Source organism: Neodiprion fabricii, chromosome 2, assembly GCF_021155785.1.
Source record: "Neodiprion fabricii isolate iyNeoFabr1 chromosome 2, iyNeoFabr1.1, whole genome shotgun sequence".
NCBI lineage: Eukaryota > Metazoa > Arthropoda > Insecta > Hymenoptera > Diprionidae > Neodiprion > Neodiprion fabricii.
Genome location: NC_060240.1, coordinates 13454280 through 13477064, shown reverse-complemented (window position 1 = coordinate 13477064; position 22785 = coordinate 13454280). Strand labels below are relative to the sequence as shown.

The window sequence follows — 22785 nt, the reverse complement described above, 5'->3', positions numbered from 1 at the left end:
TAATAGTAAAAATTTTTCTCTATATTTTCTCTATAAAATAATAATTAGAGCCAAAATGAATATATATTGAAAAATTACAAAATATGTGCGTATAATATATACTTAAAGAACTAAAACATGGAAAATAGAAACTACATTTTCCGGCTCTAAACATCATACTTTACGTAAAAAACCAACTAAGGAATGAAAATAATTTCAATAAAAAAAAATGTGTATTTACGTATTAATCCGGGCCCTAACAATAATAACAACAATAATCATCGGTAAGAGGTAAAGAGTTTGCCAATTATTTTCACCGTGTCGCGACGATTCGTTTAAACAGGGGAAAAGTAGGCGTATTTATAAGGCGAGAAGCCGACTAACCCTCGATTGTCGGGCCCAAACCGTGACACACGACATCGAGAATACACGCATATGCATACATGCATATACATATACATATATATATAGGTAATTGAAAGCACTTTGGCCAGAACCCCGCTTATGCTCTACACTTTGCCTGCCTCGTCCGCATTTGCATTTAGTGGCGAGGGTACCCCTCCTTCTCTCCCTTATCCACCCCCACCCCCACCCCCGAAACCTTGCCTTTTAACTCGAAACGACTTGTACGTTACATGCATGAATATTTTATATAAATATACATATATGTATGTATATATGTGTATATATGTGACAAATGCCCCGTTTACTTCACTCGATATGATATTTACTGCGTCGAATTAATGTCTCTATCCACGTGTACCTGAATTTTCATTTATTTGTACGTACATACATACACGACCGTGACATTTCTTCATCTCGCCAAGGATATTTCCTACGTTGGTACGGTCCCTGAAAAGTTTCCGAAACAAAATTTTTCACATTTTTTCATTCGCTCTTTATTACCCTACGATTTTTTTAAACATCTCTAAAACACCTACGTTGATTCTAGTGAAACAAGAGAAAAAATTCGTTCGATTTTCGATGTGAAACATTCTCACCCCAAGATTCGGGTTGGGACCTGGTGGTTTTTTTTTTTTTCTCATTACAATTTTTTCTATTTTTTTAATCGTTTTTTTCTACTTTCGTACCTGTTAGAAATCTATGACAATACGTACCGCATCTCGGGTTTTTTTTACGGATTTTTAAAATTGTTTCTCCAGTTCGACAAACGCACAAAATTTTACAGTAGATTTTGAACAGGTATGAAAGTAGAAACAACGATCGAAAAAATAGAAAAACTGACTAACAAAAGTGGAAAGAAAACTAGGTCTCACTCTGAATCTTGCGTTTTTTTTTTTTTCGTTTCATTAACATCAATTTGGGTGTTTTCGAGATGGGATTAAGAAATCATACGGTAAAGACGAGCGATTAAAAAAGATATGAAAATATTTTGGAAGCTTTTCAGGAGCTATACTAACGTAGGAAAAGTACTTGATGAAATTAGAAAATGTTACGGTCAACCGTTTACTGAGTTGGTGTGGAATGCCCTATATGTATGTACCTACGTATAGGCATCCCTGCACGCAATGAAATTTTCATTCCGTCAAACTTCACTCCGTGTCCTATTTTGCATCAGTTATACTTAGCGACGTACTTATTCGTTGTAAAATTTTTTCGCCATGACTTGAACGGTTTGTTTAGATATTGTAAAGCTTGTTTTAATCTCTTTTTGATAACTTGAATATTCATTCGTTCCATGATCTATTGCTATTATTCGCGGATAAACGCGGCTGCGAAAATATACATACAATAAACATCATTTGATTATACGCGGTGGATCACGATTAAATATAAGAAATTTGTTTCACCGTTGAAAAACATGTTTACACAAGTAAAAATGTCATACGAATATGCACACATAAGATACTTGGCGCGTGTATATTTGTATGTTTTGTACGCGCGGATGTGTCAATAATTAAAAAACATTTGTGAAATAACATATATAAACGATAAAGATAATGTGTTTACGATGTGTTTCATCCGTAGAGAAATATTAAGACTGGGTGAACAAATTATCATCGTACTGGCGAGACAATGAAGTGCAAACAATTACATTTCCACTAAATGATCATTTTTTTTTCAACAGTCGTAACTCATATGCTGGATGTAATATCGTTTATTTTTTGACAATCAACTTCTCGGAGACGTGAAAATAAGATCCGCAGGATTTTAGGAGGGGGCGAAGATAACGTTGATGAGTGAATGTGAGTTGGATAAGCATGGCTTAGATTTGTGTAAAATCGTGTTTCAGTCTTACCGGAACAAACGTCGATGAGATTTGTATAAAAAGTGCGATAGTGAAATAAAATTTGGATTCTTTTATATAATTACCTTATTCTCCCGAGTGAGTCGCTTTTGTTCGAAACTCGTTGTACTAGAATAGAGAAAAGGTAGAGCAAAAAATAAATAAATAAGTAAATACGATAGAAATAAGATTCGATTGAAGAAATTGAAAAATAATAACATGTATTCATCAACACGGATAATGTTTCAAGCCCAGAAATATACAGTTCGAATTTTCGATCCTTGATATTAAAGTAGAGAAGAATCCGCATTTATTTTCGTAACTGATTGCCGCAAGTTATGATAAAAAAATTTGTCAATACGCGGAGAGACTTTTAGTATGAATCTTTGTTTTATCGCGTACGCAAAATTGATACGAAATATAAGAATTTAGAGATAATCGGTACACTGTTATAATCCTTCCTATAACAATAATTTGAAATCATGATATTTTTTGATGCATTAGCCCAATATTTATGAGCAAGAATTAGTAAAGTACGTTTAGAAACATTAATATCTACTGTTGGAAATTTAGAAGTGTTAAAAAAAAGTGATGACAATAAATAAGAGATTTAGTAAAAATTATTCTGAATATAAGTATTCGATGTGGCAGAAGTTGCAAACAATACACTAAAGTTTAGAGTTGGTATTCTCTATAAGATGGCGCAAAGAAATGAGTAACACTTATAATCTTTGCTACTGGGGTTCAGAAAAATTCTAAAACTTTATACCTACGAAAAACGGCCGAATATTTCTGAGCTGTTTCGGCTAAATGGATTTCGTCGCAATTATTCCGGTGAAAGAAGTATAAGTATAAGTATAATTAACGGATTACGAAAGTATGTGATTTGAAAGCGTATTCCTCTACTATAACGCGTGTAGTTTTTTGAGGTTAGGAACGTCGCATCAAGCACCGGGTTTTTAAAATCTAAAACAAATTCTGACGATTGTTACATCGAATGTTGAAGGTATTATTGGTTTTCAAATATGGAAAAGTACATTGCCGTATTAATAATTTATATGTATGTAAAAAATGTTCGACGATCTAGTCGTTGACTTCGAATCTGAGGTCCAGGTAAGCGTCGTTACAGCGACTTGCAGTTTCAACGTGTAATAAGTCGCAAATAGCCTCGATTGGAACAAGTAAACTCTAATATTAAGATTACAGATTTCCGGTAGGTATTGAGAATAAAGTGAATTGAATGATTTGGCGTTCTACCAAAAATTTTATGTTACAGAATTACGTCCTTCAGAGCTTAGATTCGGGAGAAATAAGAAATCCAAATAAACAACTACAGCTTACTCAAAGGCTGTCTCAATCCCCGCTAAAAGTCAGTGAATTACAAAATTTGAAATCCTGTTTAAAGTTTTCAATACAGTACATTCGTACAACGATATTCATCATTTCAATTTATTTCGAATACTGTTATTATCAAAAAGGATAAATGATTTCCAACATTTAAAATTCAAAGGGGGGACGGCGATGAAATTTAAAAAAAATTTAAGTCTTCGAAATTTTGTTTTTTTATTTACAAAAACAGGTGTTTAAAAAAAATTATATCGTATAAAATATACGATACTCAGAGTTTCATTTGGGAAATCCTCGCAAGAGAAGACATAAAAAAATACTTTTCTTTCATACGTGAACCAACTGAGCGATCGAAAGTACTATGTAAATAAAAATTGGATGTGATTTGTTATTTTTATAATCCTACGTGCAATAAGTGTAATATGGATAAAATAAAAGTCGAAAGCCGGGGTGTCTGAGTATATAAAGATATATATGTGAGCGTCTTTTTTCGTACAGTGATTTAGAAAAATCGCAACGCGTTTATACTGGAAACGTACGACATTTAATCTCGCTCTCTGCAAAGCTCTATATTAATTTTTGTTAGTCGAGTCCATTGCAGATTTTACTACGAAAACTTACATACACTTTAATTCTTTTAATGTAAGATTCTAATATTCTTACGAGTTATGCGAATTTTTGCAACAGTACCTCGATTATTCGTAAATTCTTATATTTTATGTCAATTTTGCGTAGGCAATAGTAGAGATATTCGCACTAAAAGACTCTCCGCGTATAATGAAGCGGTAACGAAGCAAAAATGACACGTGATATTATTAATGTATGGTACGTTGGAAGTGAAGTCAGAATGATAAATCAATTAATTCAAGGAAAAATGTAAACGCCGCGACTCAAAATCGATAGTATATAACATCGCTGAAGTTGTGGCAATTTGGGATATTGTGGATGTTTGGTGATCAGGTTTATGGAACAGAAACACAATGTAAACTCGACTTAATGAATATATATTCACATTTTTGTTTTGCGGCAATAATACTCGCCGCATGCGAAACAATAATTATAAAAAAAAAAAAAAAAAAAAAACACAAATTAAAATGAACATCTGTACAGAAATGTTTCATCCTACAACGTTTTTGTTTTTGTTTCACCTAGTTGTCATTACGTTATCTTTTTTTTTTTTTTCTTTTTCTTTTTTTTATATTATATGCGAAAGTTTGTACAAATTCTTTGTTCAGAATAAGGAATGACACCTAATAAACATTAATGGAAAGAAGATGAATGTTCAAACTAAATTATATAATTCGATTTTCTTTTCTAATTATAAATAGGTAAACGAAGTTGACATACGTGCTTCTTTTTGTTTTTCCGTCTGTATAGCTACACAAAGTCGATGATGCCAATTATAGTATTATTATAATCCATTTTCTGGTGTATTTTTTGGTTTTTCAAACATTTCGTAATCTACGTATAATGATTAGGTGAGTTTCATTTCAACACTAATACCTATAAGGTATGATATTCTCCATCCGGTATTTATTTATACATATTTTATCATTATTATTACCCTATGGAACGGCGCCGCTCGACGATATTATCGTGCCCCCCAAACACGATCTTTCGATTGTTCTCTTACTTTTCACACATATATATATATATATATGCGTAGAAATATGATAGAAGTTTCAAAGAAAATGAAATAATTATCTTTCGTTCGCTACTAAATGGCGTATTATACTGATAAATATTAATCTATATACGACGATGATTAAAGAATTAATAATAGTAATAGCGGTAATCATAATAGCAATAAGAATATTAATAATGACAAAAATAATACAATAATAATAGTAGTAATAATAATGATAATAATAATATTAATAATAATAATATTATTATTAATAATGCGATAATAATAAATCATAATGACGCGGATCTGGTCTATTTACCTTTTTTTTTCTGCGGGACATTATTTACATAAGGGGTGATTTTCACAGATTTAAGGGGGTGGGAAGGGGGGTGGTGGGGGTGGGGGGAAGGTTAGGCGTGTTGTTAGCGACACGGGGCGAAAGCTAGACCCACGGATCCCTGACGCGCGACAGCCGTACACTTACACATGATATCTATCTATTTTTGTTTTCTCTCATTTCGTGTATGTTTTATTATATACCAATATTAATATAGTTAACAATATATAATAATGACGATCTAAAAACTAATAAACAATAGTTTTGTATACATAAATACTGTGACTGGTATAGTGATGATGTTTTTGTATCATTTTATTTCTATATTTTTTTTCCTCCCCATATATTACATGTATAGTATATAGATATTAACGCATCTGGGCATGTATATCTCTTATCGGTTTGCCAGAAGATGAGCAGAAAATTTTTTATATACGTATGTACGGAGAGAAAGAGGGAGAGAGAAAGAGCGAGAGATATGGGAATTGGGACGTATGTTTGGTATATTATGTATGATCTACGAGAAGGAAAACACAAACTTTGGGAGTTCACGTCGATAACTGTAAAAACGCTAGTCAACAAATTTCGCAAAATCACATCAATGATTGTTAAACGGTTTTCGAAATTTCTAGTTTACATGTATATATGTATACATAGCGATATTACGATAAAAATTGAAATTTCGAAAACGTTATTAATTTTTATCACTTTCCAATATATAGATTGTATAACTTAAAATTATATTTCATCTGTCATACAAACTATAGAGGAGTATATGTAAGGATAATCGTTCGAGGAGCGAATTAAAAATCCTAACGGAAACGTGCGGTTCTTCACTCCTCGACAGATCGATCGATCGCATACCTCCGTCAGTAGTTTCTTCTTCGTATCTTTATTTTTTTTCCCCCTCTTCTTCTCTCTTGCTTTAGACATACGAAAATCATTCGGAACGTCGAGCGTTTTTACGGCAGAGAGTGTCAAAATTTCTCGAATACAACGACAATCGCGCCACGTTTTTCAAAGTCTTGCCAACACCATGCATTCCCCTGCAGACGTAAAATTGGTCTCCGGGCAACACCGAGGCGTCGTATATACATATATATATATATTATATATAAATAACAACGACACGTACGAAGTTATGTAAACGTTACATCCTTGCATTCCATTGAAATTTCGACACGGTTTTTTGTTCAACGTTTGTGTTCTTGTTCTCATTGTTGTTGTTTTTATACAGGTATATTGAACGGCTGTTTGTGATTCGGACTGATGTAAGTATGTTTATGGAAAAAGGTAAAATGTGGGGGCCGAGGGAGCATTTTCGTTTACAAGATCACAACCGTCCCCTTCCTCCTCCCCCCCTCCCCCCGCCCCGCCGCCCCGAAGACCCGTCATGTCGTCATGCCTGTCGAACCGTGTTTTCGACCCAAGTGCGGCCGGCATTCCTCGAAAACAACGCAACACTCTTAATGGTTATCTTCTCCGAAGAAGGTGGTTCGTGGAAACGCTTCTGACCTCGTCGCCTCGATTTTTGGTCATTTCGTCTTTGGTCCCGCAGCCCCCACACCTTGTCTCTGCGCTTCGGCCTCACTCGCTCGCTCGCTAGCTCATCCATCCTCTCTAAGCTAACCTACGAGGGTAGTTTTTCTGTGGTTAGCTCATTGGTTGTGCTTCGTGAGATAATTAGCTCCTACTCTGGACCGCTCGCCGTCGTCTGTCCACGACGTACCCGTTCGTCTTCGTAAGTATTCGTCAATCGGAAGAATCGGACTCGGCTCTGATACGTCTCGTCTAGTTTCACGGCGTTATATCTAGCAGAGGCGTGCAGGGTTGGAATCATATAGCAAAGGTACACAACAGGACAAATTCAAGATCCACAGAGAGAGAGAGAGAGAGAGAGAGAGAGAAAAAAGAGAGAGAGAGATACACACACAGTATACACTTCAGCTTTCGCCTCGTCGCGAGGGTTGCGAAAGAAGTCGGATGAAAACGTATATTCGTTATACATGAAAACTTCGAACTTCATCGATGATGAATTTACACGTGCATCAAGTTATAGAATATTCGGAATATATTTATGCACGTACACGTATAGTAAGTCGTTTGACGTATTATCGAGAAAGTGAATTGACAAAAGAAATTGAAAAATGAAGAAAAAGGAAAAAAGAGCCCATATATACGAATATCACATACGAATGCAACGTCAGAATGAAGAATAACCATCGATTTATAATAAAAGTTAATGTATTCAACACGCGAATTATACACGGCAGCGGCGTCAGTAGTAGCAGCGTAAACGCAAATTTAACAAAATAAACATATTATTTGCTACATAATAAAGGTATGTTGGGGTGGTTCAACATTACAATTAAACGATAAAAACCACGGTTTTCGAAATGTTATACCTGTATGAGATCGATGTAGAGTAATATACAGACATCTCTTTTTAAAATATACAATTTATTTCGTACTTTACCATTTGTCACAGAATACGAACTTGCTTATTTACAAGCTTCACAGTATTGATAATTATACACAAGTCTTTTTCGATACCTTAAAGGCTTAAACTATAATATGAACAATGAAAAATTACAATTAAATCTATAAAGTTGAGATTACGTATTGAAAAGATATAAATAATCTTTTGCTTTTATAAAAAAACTTAAAGAGACCTCTTCCTGATAGCATCAGGTTGTCGTCAAGTTTTCCATACAAAACTGGATATATGTACAAAACTTACATAATTACATCAAGTAGATTATCCGCTTACGTGTATATATTTATATACATACATACATATGAATACAATTCTAGATAATCGTGACAATAGTACAATACTTAGTTGTAAATATTGTGAAACTTGTAGTCAAAGGCTACGCAAATTAATAAAGTTTTCGGAACGACACAGAGCATTTGAAAATCACTCGATCGAAAAGAGTTCAATAGCCGTTATAATACAAACGATCCTGTTGCCTGAAAGATAATGGTAGAAAAAATAAATAAATAAAAATAAAAATAAAAAAATAATAAATTTACACAAATGCGAAATTGCAGGTGAACCACCCTAACATGACACACATCACAGTTCACACAAACGAATGCAATAATTTCTATAATTATTGTACGTGGCAAGGGTGCTTACATGTGAGTTAGCGGCGGTACGCCCGAATGGTGCTGGGCCAGGGGATCGGGCGATGGCCCGGGTGAATACACGCTGCCACCGTGCTGAGGAACACCCTGTTCCGCGCTCTGTGGCAGATACATCGATATCATCTGCCGTAGGTCACCCTGGGGCTGAGGGGCCTGCTGCTGGCCCATGTACTCCCGCTTTACCGGGGCCCCGGTGGACGAGGGTCCGGTCGGCGTCGGCGTGTGGATGCCACCGCTCGCCGGGCTTGTCGGCTCGGATTTGATACTACTGCCCGACGGACTGTGGCTCGACATTTGCGATCCGGGTTGGGGCTGGTGATAGGGCGAAGGCGAGCCCCCGGGAACGGTGGTCCCGCCGTATCCTCCGTAACCGTTCATGTAGCTGTTTATTGGACTGGGACTTCCGCCCCCCATGTGATGTCCCATGTCGTACCTCGGGTAGCCGGCAGCGGCGCCCATGTGTCCACCGTACGGATGCTGCTGGTACGTGACCGCCGGATCATGCATCATGTATCCGTTCGGCATGTATCCATTGGGCATTTGATAAACATCTCGTGGTAACTGGGTCTGCTGCCCGGCACCGGCGGCCACGTTCCTCTGATCGACGCCTAGCATGCCGCCTACCCCTGGGACGCCACCGCCCATCGGGAACTTGTCCTTCTTAATAAGGGTCTTTGTCTTCCTGCGGGGTCTGTACTTGTAGTCCGGATGTTCCTTCATGTGGACGGCCCTCAGCCGTTTCGCCTCGTCGATGAACGGTCGCTTTTCGGTCTCGCTAAGCAGCTTCCACTCGGCCCCGAGCCGCTTCGATATCTCCGAATTGTGCATCTTCGGATTTTCCTGGGCCATTTTTCTCCGCTGACCCCTCGACCAGACCATGAACGCGTTCATCGGTCTCTTGACTCGATCGATGTTGTTGTTTTTGCTTGTATTATTGTTGTTATTGGGCGGCTGGTGCTGCGGCGCTTGTTGCTGATGCGCGTGATGCTGAGCCGCCTGCTGCTGCTGCTGTTGCTGAGCCGCCGATTGCTGACTCGCCAGCGCGTGCATGCTCTGCTGTTGCTGCTGCTGTTGTTGCTGCTGCTGTTGCTGCTGCTGTTGTTGCTGGGACTGCATCGCCGCGTAGTGGTGCGACGAGGCCTGATGATGATGCTGTAGACCGAGGCCCCCGAGGCCTCCGGCGGTTGGAGGGCTGCCCGACAGCGCTGGACTGTGGACGATAGAGCCGAGGGCTCCGTAGGGCGACACCCCGGTGTGGTGACCCATGGGCGAGACGCCCTGGTGTGGGTGCGGAGGCATTTGCCCGTGGAGGCTGCCGCCCTTGAGGTCCGTCTCCATCGTCAGCATGTCGTCCTCCCTGTGCCCGTACAGCTTGCCGCCTTTTGTGTCAACTAGCGGGGGTCAATTATCGTTGTGCCTCCTAAGCCCCGCGCGGTTCGAATCCGCAAACGATTAGCGACGCGCTCGTTGCGCTACGCGCCGGATCCCGCGATCACTGTCCGAAATCGAAACATCGGCGCACTACTGATATAGTTTCGTTTTAACGCCAGCGACACGTTTACACGCGTTTGGAAAACCGTCGAGTCTTCGGTCAATTTTCTTTCCTATTTACCATACAGGTTGTAATCTGCAATCCGTAACGGTCATCGGTGTGTATTTTCCTTTGTTTTGAATTTGAGACGGCGCAACGACCGTCTCTCGGTGATTCTTCCGACAGAGAGAATTAATTTGATCGGCGTATCTTCGAATGTTTTTAACGACCGCACAGCGTCGACGAGTAGTAATTACAAGGATTGCACGTCTCGCGAATCAGTTTGTACAACGATTTATCGCGCACCAATGCAACATTCAAGAGTAGCAATACCACTCGTGTTCTTCTTCTCCTATCTCTCCTTACTCGCTTATTCTCACTTGTGTTTATACATGCGGTCGTGACTCTGCGTCTGCGGAGAAAGAACCAACCCGCCTCACAAAAACAACAATAAACACTGCAGCTGAATCCAAGTACAGTTTTTACAGTAAAAACAACGCTGCACCGATAATCAATAATCAATAATAATACACTTCACTGAGGGTTTATATTTTATACATGTATGTTAAGTTAAAGATCACGATATCAAGTTATCGAGAGCGACGTAGAACGGTTTTAAGAACATATAAGTTTTAAAACAATCAGCTTCTCCTTGTCGACGAATGTTTTCCCCATAAACTGCGAAACACTTTAAGCGAAGTTTGCATGTAACTACAAAAACGCGTAGTACGTTTTAAAAACAAACCGCCTTAATCACAGCACGCAAAAATTTTAATACAAAATAAACGATAGTTTCCGCACGACGGTTCAACTACAAATCGCAAAACTCGATTGATGAGAATGTAACAAGATGTTTATTATTCCCGAGAAGCGAAGGTGACGGTTACGAGTGACAACGTGTTGCCGTAAACAACGGGCAGTTGGATTTATTCGATACAACGAATCCTCCTCGTCGCCGCACACTCGTACGCCCTCCTCTATTCGCGCAGTCTCTTTTTTTTTTTTTTTTGTAAACTGCCGAACGTGCTGAAGAAACGACCTCCACTCGCTTCGGAGCAACAGTCCGGTCTGAACGTACGTAGAAACTCTAGCGCCTGACGATCCCTCGGTTCGCCTGTTTCCTGCCGAGTTCTACCCCCTCTCCACCCGCCACACCGGCTATGACGCTGACGCGTAGACCGGAGTCGTCTAACCTACCAGTGGCTATCGATTCCGACGCACGCCTGCCATCATTCCCTCCAGCCAATGGGAAGCCTCGGCGTCGGTCGGTGGGCGGGGCCAATTCACAGTGACGTCACTGCAGCCGAATGAGTCCTCTCGCGGCGACGCGAAACGTTCTGCGCCTAGGCGCTGGCCAATTCCTAAAGCCGCGATCAAATTCAGGCAAGCCGTTCCGACTTCCCGCGAGGAATCGCCGCCACCTTCCAGAACGCCGTATCATGCATTTTCACACCCCGGGGTTAGTAGAATTCTCTTCGGTCAAATTGATCCATCGACTTCGTAACTTGGAGGTTATAAAATGAAAAAAAACAGACGATCGGCGTTACGGCGTAGCCAAGAACGCTTAGGCAAAAACCGCCGTCGTCGTCGACGAGGAGCCGAGAGAACAAAGGACGTATGGCGTAATGGTGTACCTACATGAATGTATGGGATTCATCCTCTGCATGTGCAGCGGGAGGACCGAGAGTCTGACGCGCGGTAACGGGTGAGAGAGAAAGAGTCGCCTTTCCTCCCTCGACCCCAGCCCCGGGTTTCCCTTCCTGCCTCCGCCGTTTGTCCGTATAGAGAGTCCGCCTATGATTATCTACGAGACGCATTCTTCCATTATATACGTACTTATACATCTGGTGTGGCGGGCAACAGGTTCTCTTCTCTTGTGTGTTGACGAAACCGCGGCGATGCACCGTGGCTCGCCGCACGTTTATCGCCTCTCAATAGAATGTTTTCACGTGTTTAGGTCATAGCGGATAATAGATCGTGCTTAAATACACTGGCATTATACACGCCGGGTATAAGTACACGCGCATTATAGGCACCCATATAGAAGTGCGTTATAGAGCCGAATGAGGCTAAAGAGGAACTTTTACCCATCGAACGATGCAATTTACGGTCTATCGCCTGAGATTTATACCTATACTCGAGCACACACTTTACTTGTTTAACAATAAGTATAATATTGTAAAATATACGAATAGTTCAAACCGCAATCAAATGTTTATTGTGTTGTAAGAAAACGGTCTGAGGTTGAAGTAATTGTACAGAGTACAGTTACATCGTTATAAATTTAGGTTGCAGAAATATTTAAATTGCTTTAAAGCTAGCGATGAGTAATTTGGTTAGAGCAATAAACCCTTTTGCAAGTCCAATAAAGAACCGCTAATTCTAGTCTCATTGTCAGCACCGATTATTATGATCCGGAAAAGAAGTCAATTTTATTATACAGTACATCCATGACGATGATACCGAATGAGAAATCATCGGTTACGGATGAACAGCAGTAGCCGTACCGATCACCTTATTGATTCAAGGCGCCGAAAATCTTCAAATTAAACGAATTTACTTGCAAACGTGTCACGGACTGCGGCGATCGGAAAGGTATATAAAGTATAAATGAACCGTTGGAAAATTCGTTGCCAATTGCACGATTGAGAGCGAGTGCTACAAGTGGCACATAACCGTGGCATGCCAGAAAAAGATGGAGAAAGAGAAAGAGACAGAGACAGGGAGAGAGAAAGAGAGAAAGAGAGAGAGGTACAATAAGCTCCGCGGACTGACAAAAGGCGGCCGCGGGCGGGCTTTGTGATTCAAATCAATGTTTGTGTGATATACCACGTGCGCGCGGTGCATCACCCATATTGCCGAAGTTTTCTGAATCTTGGCCGTGAGGTATTCCGGCCTGAAAGAAGCGCGCGAAGATTGTATACCTCGAGGTATATTACGTATATGATAATAGGTACGTGCCCGAGACTGATGAAGGCGGTCGAGAGATCCGATGCTGCCTTGGCGAAGGGAGCGCGATGTAATGATACAATCGCAAAGGTACAGATCGACTTTGAAGAACAAAAAGATCGGCGGGCCAACAGGTGACTCTATCGCATTGCTCTATTAGCTCAAATAACGAGGCCGAAGAACCAGGGGGGTGGTGGTGGCTCGAAGGGTGGCCAACAATGTCTTTATTGAGGAGGCCCGATTACAATGCCTGATTGTTGCCATTCACCGGGATCCAAATAATCCCTCTACAAGCTATACGGTAGTCCTCGCGATGCGACCTCGCATCACCTCCACCCCTGCATCCCATCGACGTAACGGATACACTATGCAGGTTTCGATTACTAGACTTTTAGCCAAATCGATGATATTTCGCGGCTTGTGATATGCCGTGGTGGTTTTATCCTCCGGTGAACAAGACGATGACTCCGTTTCACCCAGATTTTGTGAGGGGATTTAGATTGTTGAAGGTTGTAGTCGGAGAAGCAAAATACAGATGGAATCAAGAGGGACAGAAACTTTGTAACGAGATTCGAGGTGCAGGCGGTGAGAACTGATTTTCGGACGGAAAATTGCCAGTTATGATTGCGTATAGTTCGACGGTACCTGTGTGGGAACGGGACTATAGAACGTATAACATACTTAACCGCTGATGGTCGTTCGTAAGAATTGAGAGATGATCAATCCGTGAAGAATATCGTGCTAGTATAATAAAAAGTGAAAAGGATGATGAACAGAAGAAGCGACGTTCGAGGGTGAATTTTTTCTTCATTATTTCTTGTAGGTCAGGGATAAAAACACATAATGAAGGTGTGTATACACGATCGCAGGTTGGTTCAAACGGACCGTTTAGAAACGCGTGTATCTATGTATAGCGGGTTACACAATGGAATACGGAGAGAGTAGATGGCGAGAGGATTGAGGTGATCGTGTACGAAAAAGTGAGGAGGAAGGAAGGTCGGTTGGTTTTCCTACAACGCACGGGGCGCACAAGGCATGCCCAACAGGGTACAGTCGAGATTCTTTGGCGCGTGAATCGCTGAATGGACACAATGACGTCAGTGTTGGATGATAGTATAATACGTATTGAGCATTGAACCGTCGTTCGACTGCGGCTTTTATATGCAGAGACTTTGTAATCCGTTTACGCGGTGCTTGGAAACGATCGAGCGACTTGAAAAAAACCTCCGCGAAAAAACATCGCCCTGGCATCCCGCAGCCCGGCACTGAAGCTCGTTGAAAAAAGTCTTTTTTCACCGTTTCCATCGCACTGGAGAACAGTCGCAATCGCGTTGCTCAGCGTCGACACTGCGATCGATGTCCTCTATATCGTCCTTCCCTTCCTACCCTTCTGCCCTTTATCCCTCCCGCCCGGCAAACCTGCGCTCCTCGTCTCTCTCTCTCTCTCTCTCTCTCTCTCGTGGTTTGTGAGGCTGTGATTCGCCGGTGCTCTGAAGGGTTGAAGAGACTCCCGTTTGAACTCTCCCGCGCAAACTCAAATTCGTTACGCATCTGATTTTGGACGGAAAGCGATCGCAGCTGATCGACTGTGCCGGAGATTTGAATTCGAACAACTTCGCGATGTGCAATATTATAATCAAAGCATAAGCCTTTAGAATTTTTCTAGTACCTTTCCAGAACCAAAGGCTGGGATCTCCAAGATATACCGGGTGTCCCAGACCACCTGTCCACCCCTTCTAAAATCTGGAGAATTGAATTTTTCGGAAATTTGAAAACCCGGTATGGCTATATCGGGCCTGTCCTATTGAACAAAAGTTGTATGGTTCAGAGGGGGACACATGAAGAATTTTTAGTTTTTTAAAATGGAATCATACATTTTTGTTTCAATTAAAATATTCCTTGTTCGAAAATGTACAACTTTCTCAGGATACCCTGTATACACTGGTGTTTTCCATGAGAGTGGGAATCAGCGAAGTTTCACTGATTCAAATTTAGAGAGTTAGCGAGTCTGATCAATCCGAAACAATTTCAATTTGCCCGAAAGTATCGAGCATCTTCGAATTTTCGGAAATTAATGTATAATCAATGAATAGACAAGGGCAAAAAAATTCAAAATAAATATTGAAAAAGATTGGTAGTATTATAAAACTGAGATGCGATGAGAATGCGAAGATATTTATCAGACTTTTCTAACCCTTCAACGGCCAAGTCTCTGAAAAAAATCATTTTTTCAATACATTTTCAATTTCAAACAGTTACAATTATTCTTAGTATTGTTCGAAACCTTGCAATAGGTAAAGTTGTAATTCCTAGTAATAGCTTAGTCATCCGCATGGATATGTTTGTTGCTTGATCCTTGGGGTCGATCTATCCTGCTCTGTAGTATTGACCGCAAGTAAAAGTATATCACACTTGTTTTTGGGCGAATTTCAAAGGTGTTGATTTGGCCAAAACATGACCGTTCGTACAGTTTCCTTATGTTCGGGTAATTACGCTGTTCTCGGCGTATGAGTCACGCTTTCCACCACCCACAGAGTTTGTCCTAATTGGGCTCGAAGACGATGGCAATTTAAATTCCTTCATCAGTCATATAACCTACCCGACTTGCTAAATTATACAAGTCGAAAACGGGCAATTATCGTACCTTGCTCAATATAGAGCTGGGGCATTTTACTGCGTTGCAGTAATCCCTCCAAATATGATTGTTTTCTTAAACCTGGCTGGAACCCCTTTTCCATTATTTTCTACTTACGAATGGTTAGACAATCTCTATACAGAAACGAATGAGGAAATAGGGTTAGTAAGCTATAGCCTAGGGCAGTAAAATTTAAAAGCGCCATTTTTGTCTTAAATAACGAGTAAATTGGTTCAGGGAAATAGCTGAGCGGCACACGAATGGAAATGCATTTGACAGAGTTTTTTGAAAAATCAGGGAAATTTTTAAGCTTACGTCATAAAATTATTCCTAAAAACTAATTGATCGACTGAAAACATTCGTGTATGCAATACACATATTTTTTATATTTTAGATTGACTAGTTTTTTTCAAATACGAAATCGGCAGCGTGATGAAAGGATAAATCATTGAAGTAGGTGGATACGTATTTTTGAATGGTATTTTCCACCTTTTCTTTCAATTTCACGGAGCAACCGAAAATATTGTTCCAAATTATGTCAAAAAAATCATCTTGAAATTTGAATCCGTTCGGAAAATATTTAGAGGCAGCTAGTGTACATGGAAAAATAAAATATTAATCTTCGTTGTTTCAGACTTGCATTTCTGTACTGAAAATACATTTTGAAAAGATTAAATGACTTAGAAAAATATTTCAGTTGTACCGGGGTTAATTATTAGTATCAATAATAGTCAGAAAAGATTAAATGGTGCTGTTCCCGCTGTATTTGAAATAATTCTGTTTTTCATTCGATATTTTTATCATGCAATTTCAGTAAGAAAAACGCATAGCTCAGCTACGTAAATTCTACTTTTTTTTTAAATTTTTCTTTCTGAGTATTTGTTACTCGGATCCACGTTTTACACAGAATTTTTCACGTCATTTGGGACAATATGTCCGGTTGCCCCATTAAATTAAAAAAAAAAGAAGAACAAGAGTCGAAAAAACTGATGATACTCATTTTCGATCTGTCAGGTATTTTATTTCATTTCACCTAATCAATAACTGCGTGAAAAATTACTCAGCGACAATCCATAATGTCATTTTTGACATATTTTAGAAAATATTCGCGTAATTACTCGTATAAATTTTTTCCATTTATAAATTTGTTAAATAAAACTATAATTTGGTCCCGAAAGGACGTATCCACCGAACATAAGGCCTTTTACCTTTATTAATTTTTTCGGCTAATTTTAGCATATAGATATGCGTTTCGAGTGTTTTTCATTAAAATTATACGCCCGTTTACCTGCACCAAATTCACCCTTTTGGCGGATACGTCCTTGTACCATTAGACACGCGTTTTAAAAATGCAGCCGTATAAATTTCTAACGTCGATAATTCTTGTAGCAGCAACAGCAGCGGCAGGCATACGTCGAGCTGTCCGAATCGGCTGCTGCATCATTACAGCTGATTGCTAAACGCCGTATGAAAGTCGTAACATGATAGCCTGTCCACACCTCTTCCGTTATGGATTCTCTCGACTGGGTTCAACCGTCGCGTGCAAAGTCGTGACGATGTAATTTGCACGCGCGAATGCTGAGGGCCCTTGATAACTCGAGCAGTGAGTTAAGCTGCAGTTGCAAGTTAACGATGCAGAGAAAATTTTATGCTGAATATTTTTCTGAAAATCCTGTGAAGTTTAATTTTACGGAAAGTCTGTGATTCGTTCAGAAATGTCGCATTTCAGAATTATTTTCGGATATGTATTATTCGAAGAGATGTTCAGGATTGAATTAACTTTTTAAAGTTTCAAACTAGCATTGTTACGAGGGGCCGCTTACTTGAGACAGTCATAAGTTAACGAGTTGGAAGTAAAATCTAAAATGAAGGAATTATTTGATTTCCTGGATGTTCTTTGGAATAACGTACGAATTAATCGAGATACTAGTCGGAATCATTACGGAACATATTTTTAATCACTTAATATAACGGTGAAGAAAATGCTGGCGATCATGGAAATGGTTTCAAGTTTGGCGGTAAACGCGCAAATTAATGATTTAAAATTCATTAACATTTTATTGATTTCTATCTTATCGCGCGATTGCGTTAATTAAAATTTTCATTCATATTTAATGATTTCCCAGCGTCAAAGACAATTTACAGTGATTTGTTGTGATTTTCTGTAACTCTATCCAATTCTATTCGATTCCTAAAAGGTAAGAATCATCTAACGAGTTCTGACGTTATTCAAAATCAGATCTAACTTTAAATACCAATGATAAACAAAGGAAACTCACATGACAAGATAGAAGTGATTGAAACTTAATGCTAACGAATTGAAATCATTCGTTCGATTGCCAAGTAAATGGCTCAGCTTCGCGGTGCAAGATCATCAACAACGAAGAATGGAGAACATATTCACGATAAATAATATACTCGTATTTTGCACACGATTGCTTATGTGTACCAAGAGTATGTTACGCGTTTTTTCACGAATCAAGAAAGTGAGGTTAGGTTCGCGTAATGTCAAATCCGTTCGCGACAGCGCACGCGCGGCGTTTTTCTGGTCCGCGCGCTTGCGCAATCGCAGCCTCACTCTACCGTCATAGAAACGGATACTTTGCGTACGGAAAAGAGGCGTAAAAAACGCGTAAAAAATGCTCGCGTTATACGAAAATAATGAAGCAGATAGTAAATTCTCCCTGTGACTACACAATACTAACATATCCTGATCCAGCGAACTTTTTTTCTCCGTGTTCGAGAGAGTGAACAGTTTTCAAGTTGAGAGCCTGCGTCGATCGAGTAGCAAGGTGGGAACGGCCCGGTTTAGTTCGCGATCATCGAGTGATGGAGCAGTCGGTTCGAGACTCGGTTGCGTAAGAGGGGCCCAGTTAACCGTGATATACCTGCAGGGGGGTCAGGCGAGCCGGGAAGGTGGCGCCGGAGGGGCCCGATATTTATTGCAGGGATGCGTGCTCGCCAGACATTACTAATTGGAAGTATTCGTACCGCGCGTAATTTAAGCTGGTCGTAAAATTTATTTTGTTACTCGGTCTGCGTAAGGTGTTCGCAATTTCCTTCGGATACTCAAATTGTCGCCGGGCTAATTACATTAACTTCTAATATGACTTCACGATTTCGCAAAATTTTACCCGGGTTTTCGGTTTGTTTTGTTGCTACACCCATAGTACCTTTGTACCTGAGGTTTCCCAACTTTATTGCGGACATCTTGTTATTAGCGAACGAGCGTTTGCGATTAGTCATACGTGTTTAGACGCCGAATTATTATACATACGTGACTGTGATTCCCGAGGTCTCCGGTCAGTTGTGGGGAAACGATCCGGCGACGAATTTCTTGGAATTCTATTCCCCCAACCGCGTTGACAGGGGCGGTGTTGAAATCTCGAATTTGAAAAGTTTCTAATGCGTCAAATTCCGAATTTTTTCTTGGTGAAACTTAAAGTAAAGAAATAAAACTCTGACGGAACATCAAAGTTTCGAATTGTCCGAAACTTGACGCTCAAAGTTCCGAAAGTGCGAAAACGAATGATCAAAGGTTTTCAGTTCTGTGAATATCTGGCTTGGTAAAATTTCACCACTTAGAGCTTTCTCTGTTTTGAATTTTCTACATTTTTACGTTCGGAATCCTGGTAATTCTGATTTCGGTTTTTCGGATTTTTTCACACCCACTCGTCGAGTAAATTGAGCTGTGTGAATATTACTGAATGTATTCTGATTTTCGGAATTTTACTTGATCGAAACTTGAATTTTCCGACACTTGCATTTCGAAACGTTGAGCCGCCGGATTTTCGACCGTTCGAAACTGCGTTGTTTCTAGAAAATTTGATTTCTTCGCTTCAAGTTTTGCCACCAAATAATTCGGAATCAGGCGTTTTCGGAACTTGATCCCCCGACGCTCTCTTATAACGAGGAAAGCACTGTACCAAAATAAGTTTGTCTTGGCTTGGCTAACGGTCGCTCTCTGGATAATCGAGAGGCGTGCACCCGACTTGTTTTTTCCCCCCACACTCTTCAGCACTTAATGCCGAGTTAATCGTGAGATTGACGCGACGGTGACGCGTCCACGTTCCGCGGACAATGTTCAGGGATCCAGGGATCCAGGGATCCAGGGACTGGAATCATTGCAGCAAAAATTCTTGAAGGACCGGGCGTGCGAGTCGCGACCACTCTCCCCTCACCCCAGTAAGTTAAACTCGTATCAATCTCATTTATGCCAATTTCAACTAGCTCTGCTTATGCCGGGTCCTTCTTTTCTTTTCTTTTCTTTACTCGCATCACTCTCGTCGCCTGCAGGTCTGATCACCCGGCTATTTACATTTTCATAACAATTGCTACGCGTCTCTTGGGGTTCTTTCTATTGCTGTATTCACTATTCCGACACGGACTGGCTTTTAAGCGCGTTCACTATATATATTCATTCGCAATTCTCATCATTAACTGTAACACCTTTGACGCGAGGGGCCATTCACTTCGGAATCAAACGAATTAGTTCGATCAATTAACCTCGATTTCGACTGCTTCCTATTGATTTCCATCGCGTTAAACCGTGATTGTCGTTAATTTTCAGGTTACGAAGTTGTTTACATTGATTTCCAAACAGGTCCAAACATTATATTTGATTTACTAGATTTGAATCCTGGAATTCCGGGAAATCATTGGTTATCGATAAAAATCACTTGTAAATCATCGAAAGTACGCGATAAGATAGAAGTTTGATGAAAAAAAAAAAGAAGTCAGTGGAATTTTGATGAATTAGAACCATTTGACTTTCACCGCAAGACTTACAAGATTTTTCATGATTTCCGGCACTTGTAACACCATTTTTTCAGCACCATCGTGTGATTATAATTAGTGATCCGCGATGATCTATCCAAAGATTTCAGATATCTCGATTCAAATCATTACTTCAAAGAGTATTTCAGTCACTTACGAGATCCCTTGATTACAACCATTTTGATTTTCGTACTGTTATAAATTTATGACGTCCTTGAGTAAACTGTCCTGATTATTACCCGGATGTGTGCCGATATTGATTTTCCCGGTATTTCGCTAATTTTAATTTTTCCATTAGAAAAAAACACAATGCTTATCCATGCATGGAATATTGTATCAGGAAAACAAAAAATAAAAGGGTTGTGCATCGAAGAAGGGTTGAAGGAAGGAAGAAAGTGAAAAACATACATACTCAAATTGACCCTGCAAACGGTGTCCAGTAAAAAATCCGTAACAAATTCATGAACAACATTTCCAGAATATTTCCACGCGACAAGAAAAATTCGAGGGTAGTTTCCAGGACTCTTGAAGGACAAGCAAAGTTCAAGGACATTTCCAGGACCACCGGACGCCATGTTGCAGGATCGAGAGTTTCACAAGTCTCGTACGGACTTTCCGGAAGCTGGTCCCCCTGCATATATGCGGCTAGCGATAAGCATACCTTACATAATCAACGGAAGCCGAGGTGCGTAGGGAATGAGATTCGGTGCGCAGTGCGCGTCGATTGATTTCTCGGAAACGCAGCACTGATCCTCGAAGCAAAAGAGTGGCGGATGATCCGTGAGGGAGAGATCCTCAGCTCGAATCTGGTGCCTTTGCTTGGAGTTGGGGAGACCCTCGTCACTGCGGATCGCTCCGACAGGTAAGGACGATGGCGGGGCGCTACGGGGTGCACGAAACCGAGCGAAACCGAGTCCTCGAGTATCCGTTCCGCCGAATTTTATGTGCGTCTCTATGTGCACATAGCGTGCCCTGCATGTGGGACTATTTCTCTTTGTAAGGGCTGAGAGCGGGTACGTATACGTATATACGTGCATGTACACATATGTACAGTATGTATGATTTGTATACGTATACGCAGTCTCTGTGACCTGGAATAAACTCGAATAAAACTAACTACACATTCGTATACCTGATATAGGTATATTAGACGTGTGCGCACGCGTGTACGTTATGCCCACGCAACGGATGAATAATATACATATGTATACAGCGCGTATGTTCATTCAGCGTTCGTTAATCCCCACGACGAATTATAATTCGAGGAGAGAGGAGGTGAGGCGCCAAAGTTGAGTACTTTCAATTTGAGAGGTGGTCACGGGACGCTGCAGCGTGCGGAGCATGCCGCAAAATTACATCGTAACGACGCGCGCTCGTTATCATTGGCTTTTGAGCGTTGCAGGTAAAATCGATCGTACGTGCGATGCGGCTTTTTTGGTAATAATTGCAATTAGGCAGAGGTCAGTATGTTATATACAGGTATGTATGAACCGCGATTGATTTGATGTTGAAGAAAAAATATCGCAAATTTTTTACAACATATACGAAGCATGGTGCTTAGCAACGATTTACTTGCGGCTATTTTATATAACAATGACTATGCCGTTTGGCAACGTGTCCGAATGATTGGTAACACGATTGGGTACGGTCGCGGAGCCACTTGGAAAATTGTTAGTATTCGTTTATACCGTGCACAGGAACTTTTACCGTTGTTTCCGCACTGTCTGCACTACGTTCAGCCTAAAAACGGCGAAGGTTACGAGCATTCGTAGTACTATAAGCTCGAAAATTGCTAATCAATTTTTGGAACACATTCTTGACCAGCATTTATACCCCAAAAAGACTTGAAATTAATATTTATATAATGCGATCGTGTTTTCCGTACACGAATTACCCATTTCTATGACGATTGAGCGAGTTTGCGTGCGAATGCGCATGCTCGGAGTACAAAAAAGATCGCTTCTAACTCCTGAAAGTTAAAAGTAGATCCGCTGTCGTAAAGAAATCTGACATTGCGCGACCCTAACCTCAATTTCGTGGTTCGTGAAAAAATGCGTAATATACTCTTGTTACATAAAGAATCCTGTACAACAAGTAGGCAACGGTCTTTTCACCTCGTATATTTGCAATGTTCATCTTCGGGTCGTATACATGCTGACCCACGACTCATATTGCAAACTTACGCGCGGCACGAAAAAACCGAGTT

The 22785-nt window shown here is 40.4% G+C and overlaps 1 protein-coding gene across 13 annotated transcripts in view; it reads right to left on the bottom strand.

Moving 5' to 3' along the window:
• LOC124175042 (transcription factor Sox-2) overlaps nucleotides 1-22785 on the bottom strand; it is a 304766-nt gene that overhangs the window by 95686 nt on the left and 186295 nt on the right. For 2 of the 13 annotated variants that reach the window (XM_046554875.1, XM_046554873.1), the window contains exon 1: nucleotides 8681-11310. The exons of 5 other annotated variants lie outside the window; for them this stretch is intronic. In XM_046554875.1, coding sequence (XP_046410831.1) covers nucleotides 8681-10035 — 1355 coding nt within the window. In that variant the 5' untranslated portion in view covers nucleotides 10036-11310. 6 more of the 13 variants (XR_006869070.1, XR_006869073.1, XM_046554876.1 and 3 more) reach the window with 5 other exon arrangements.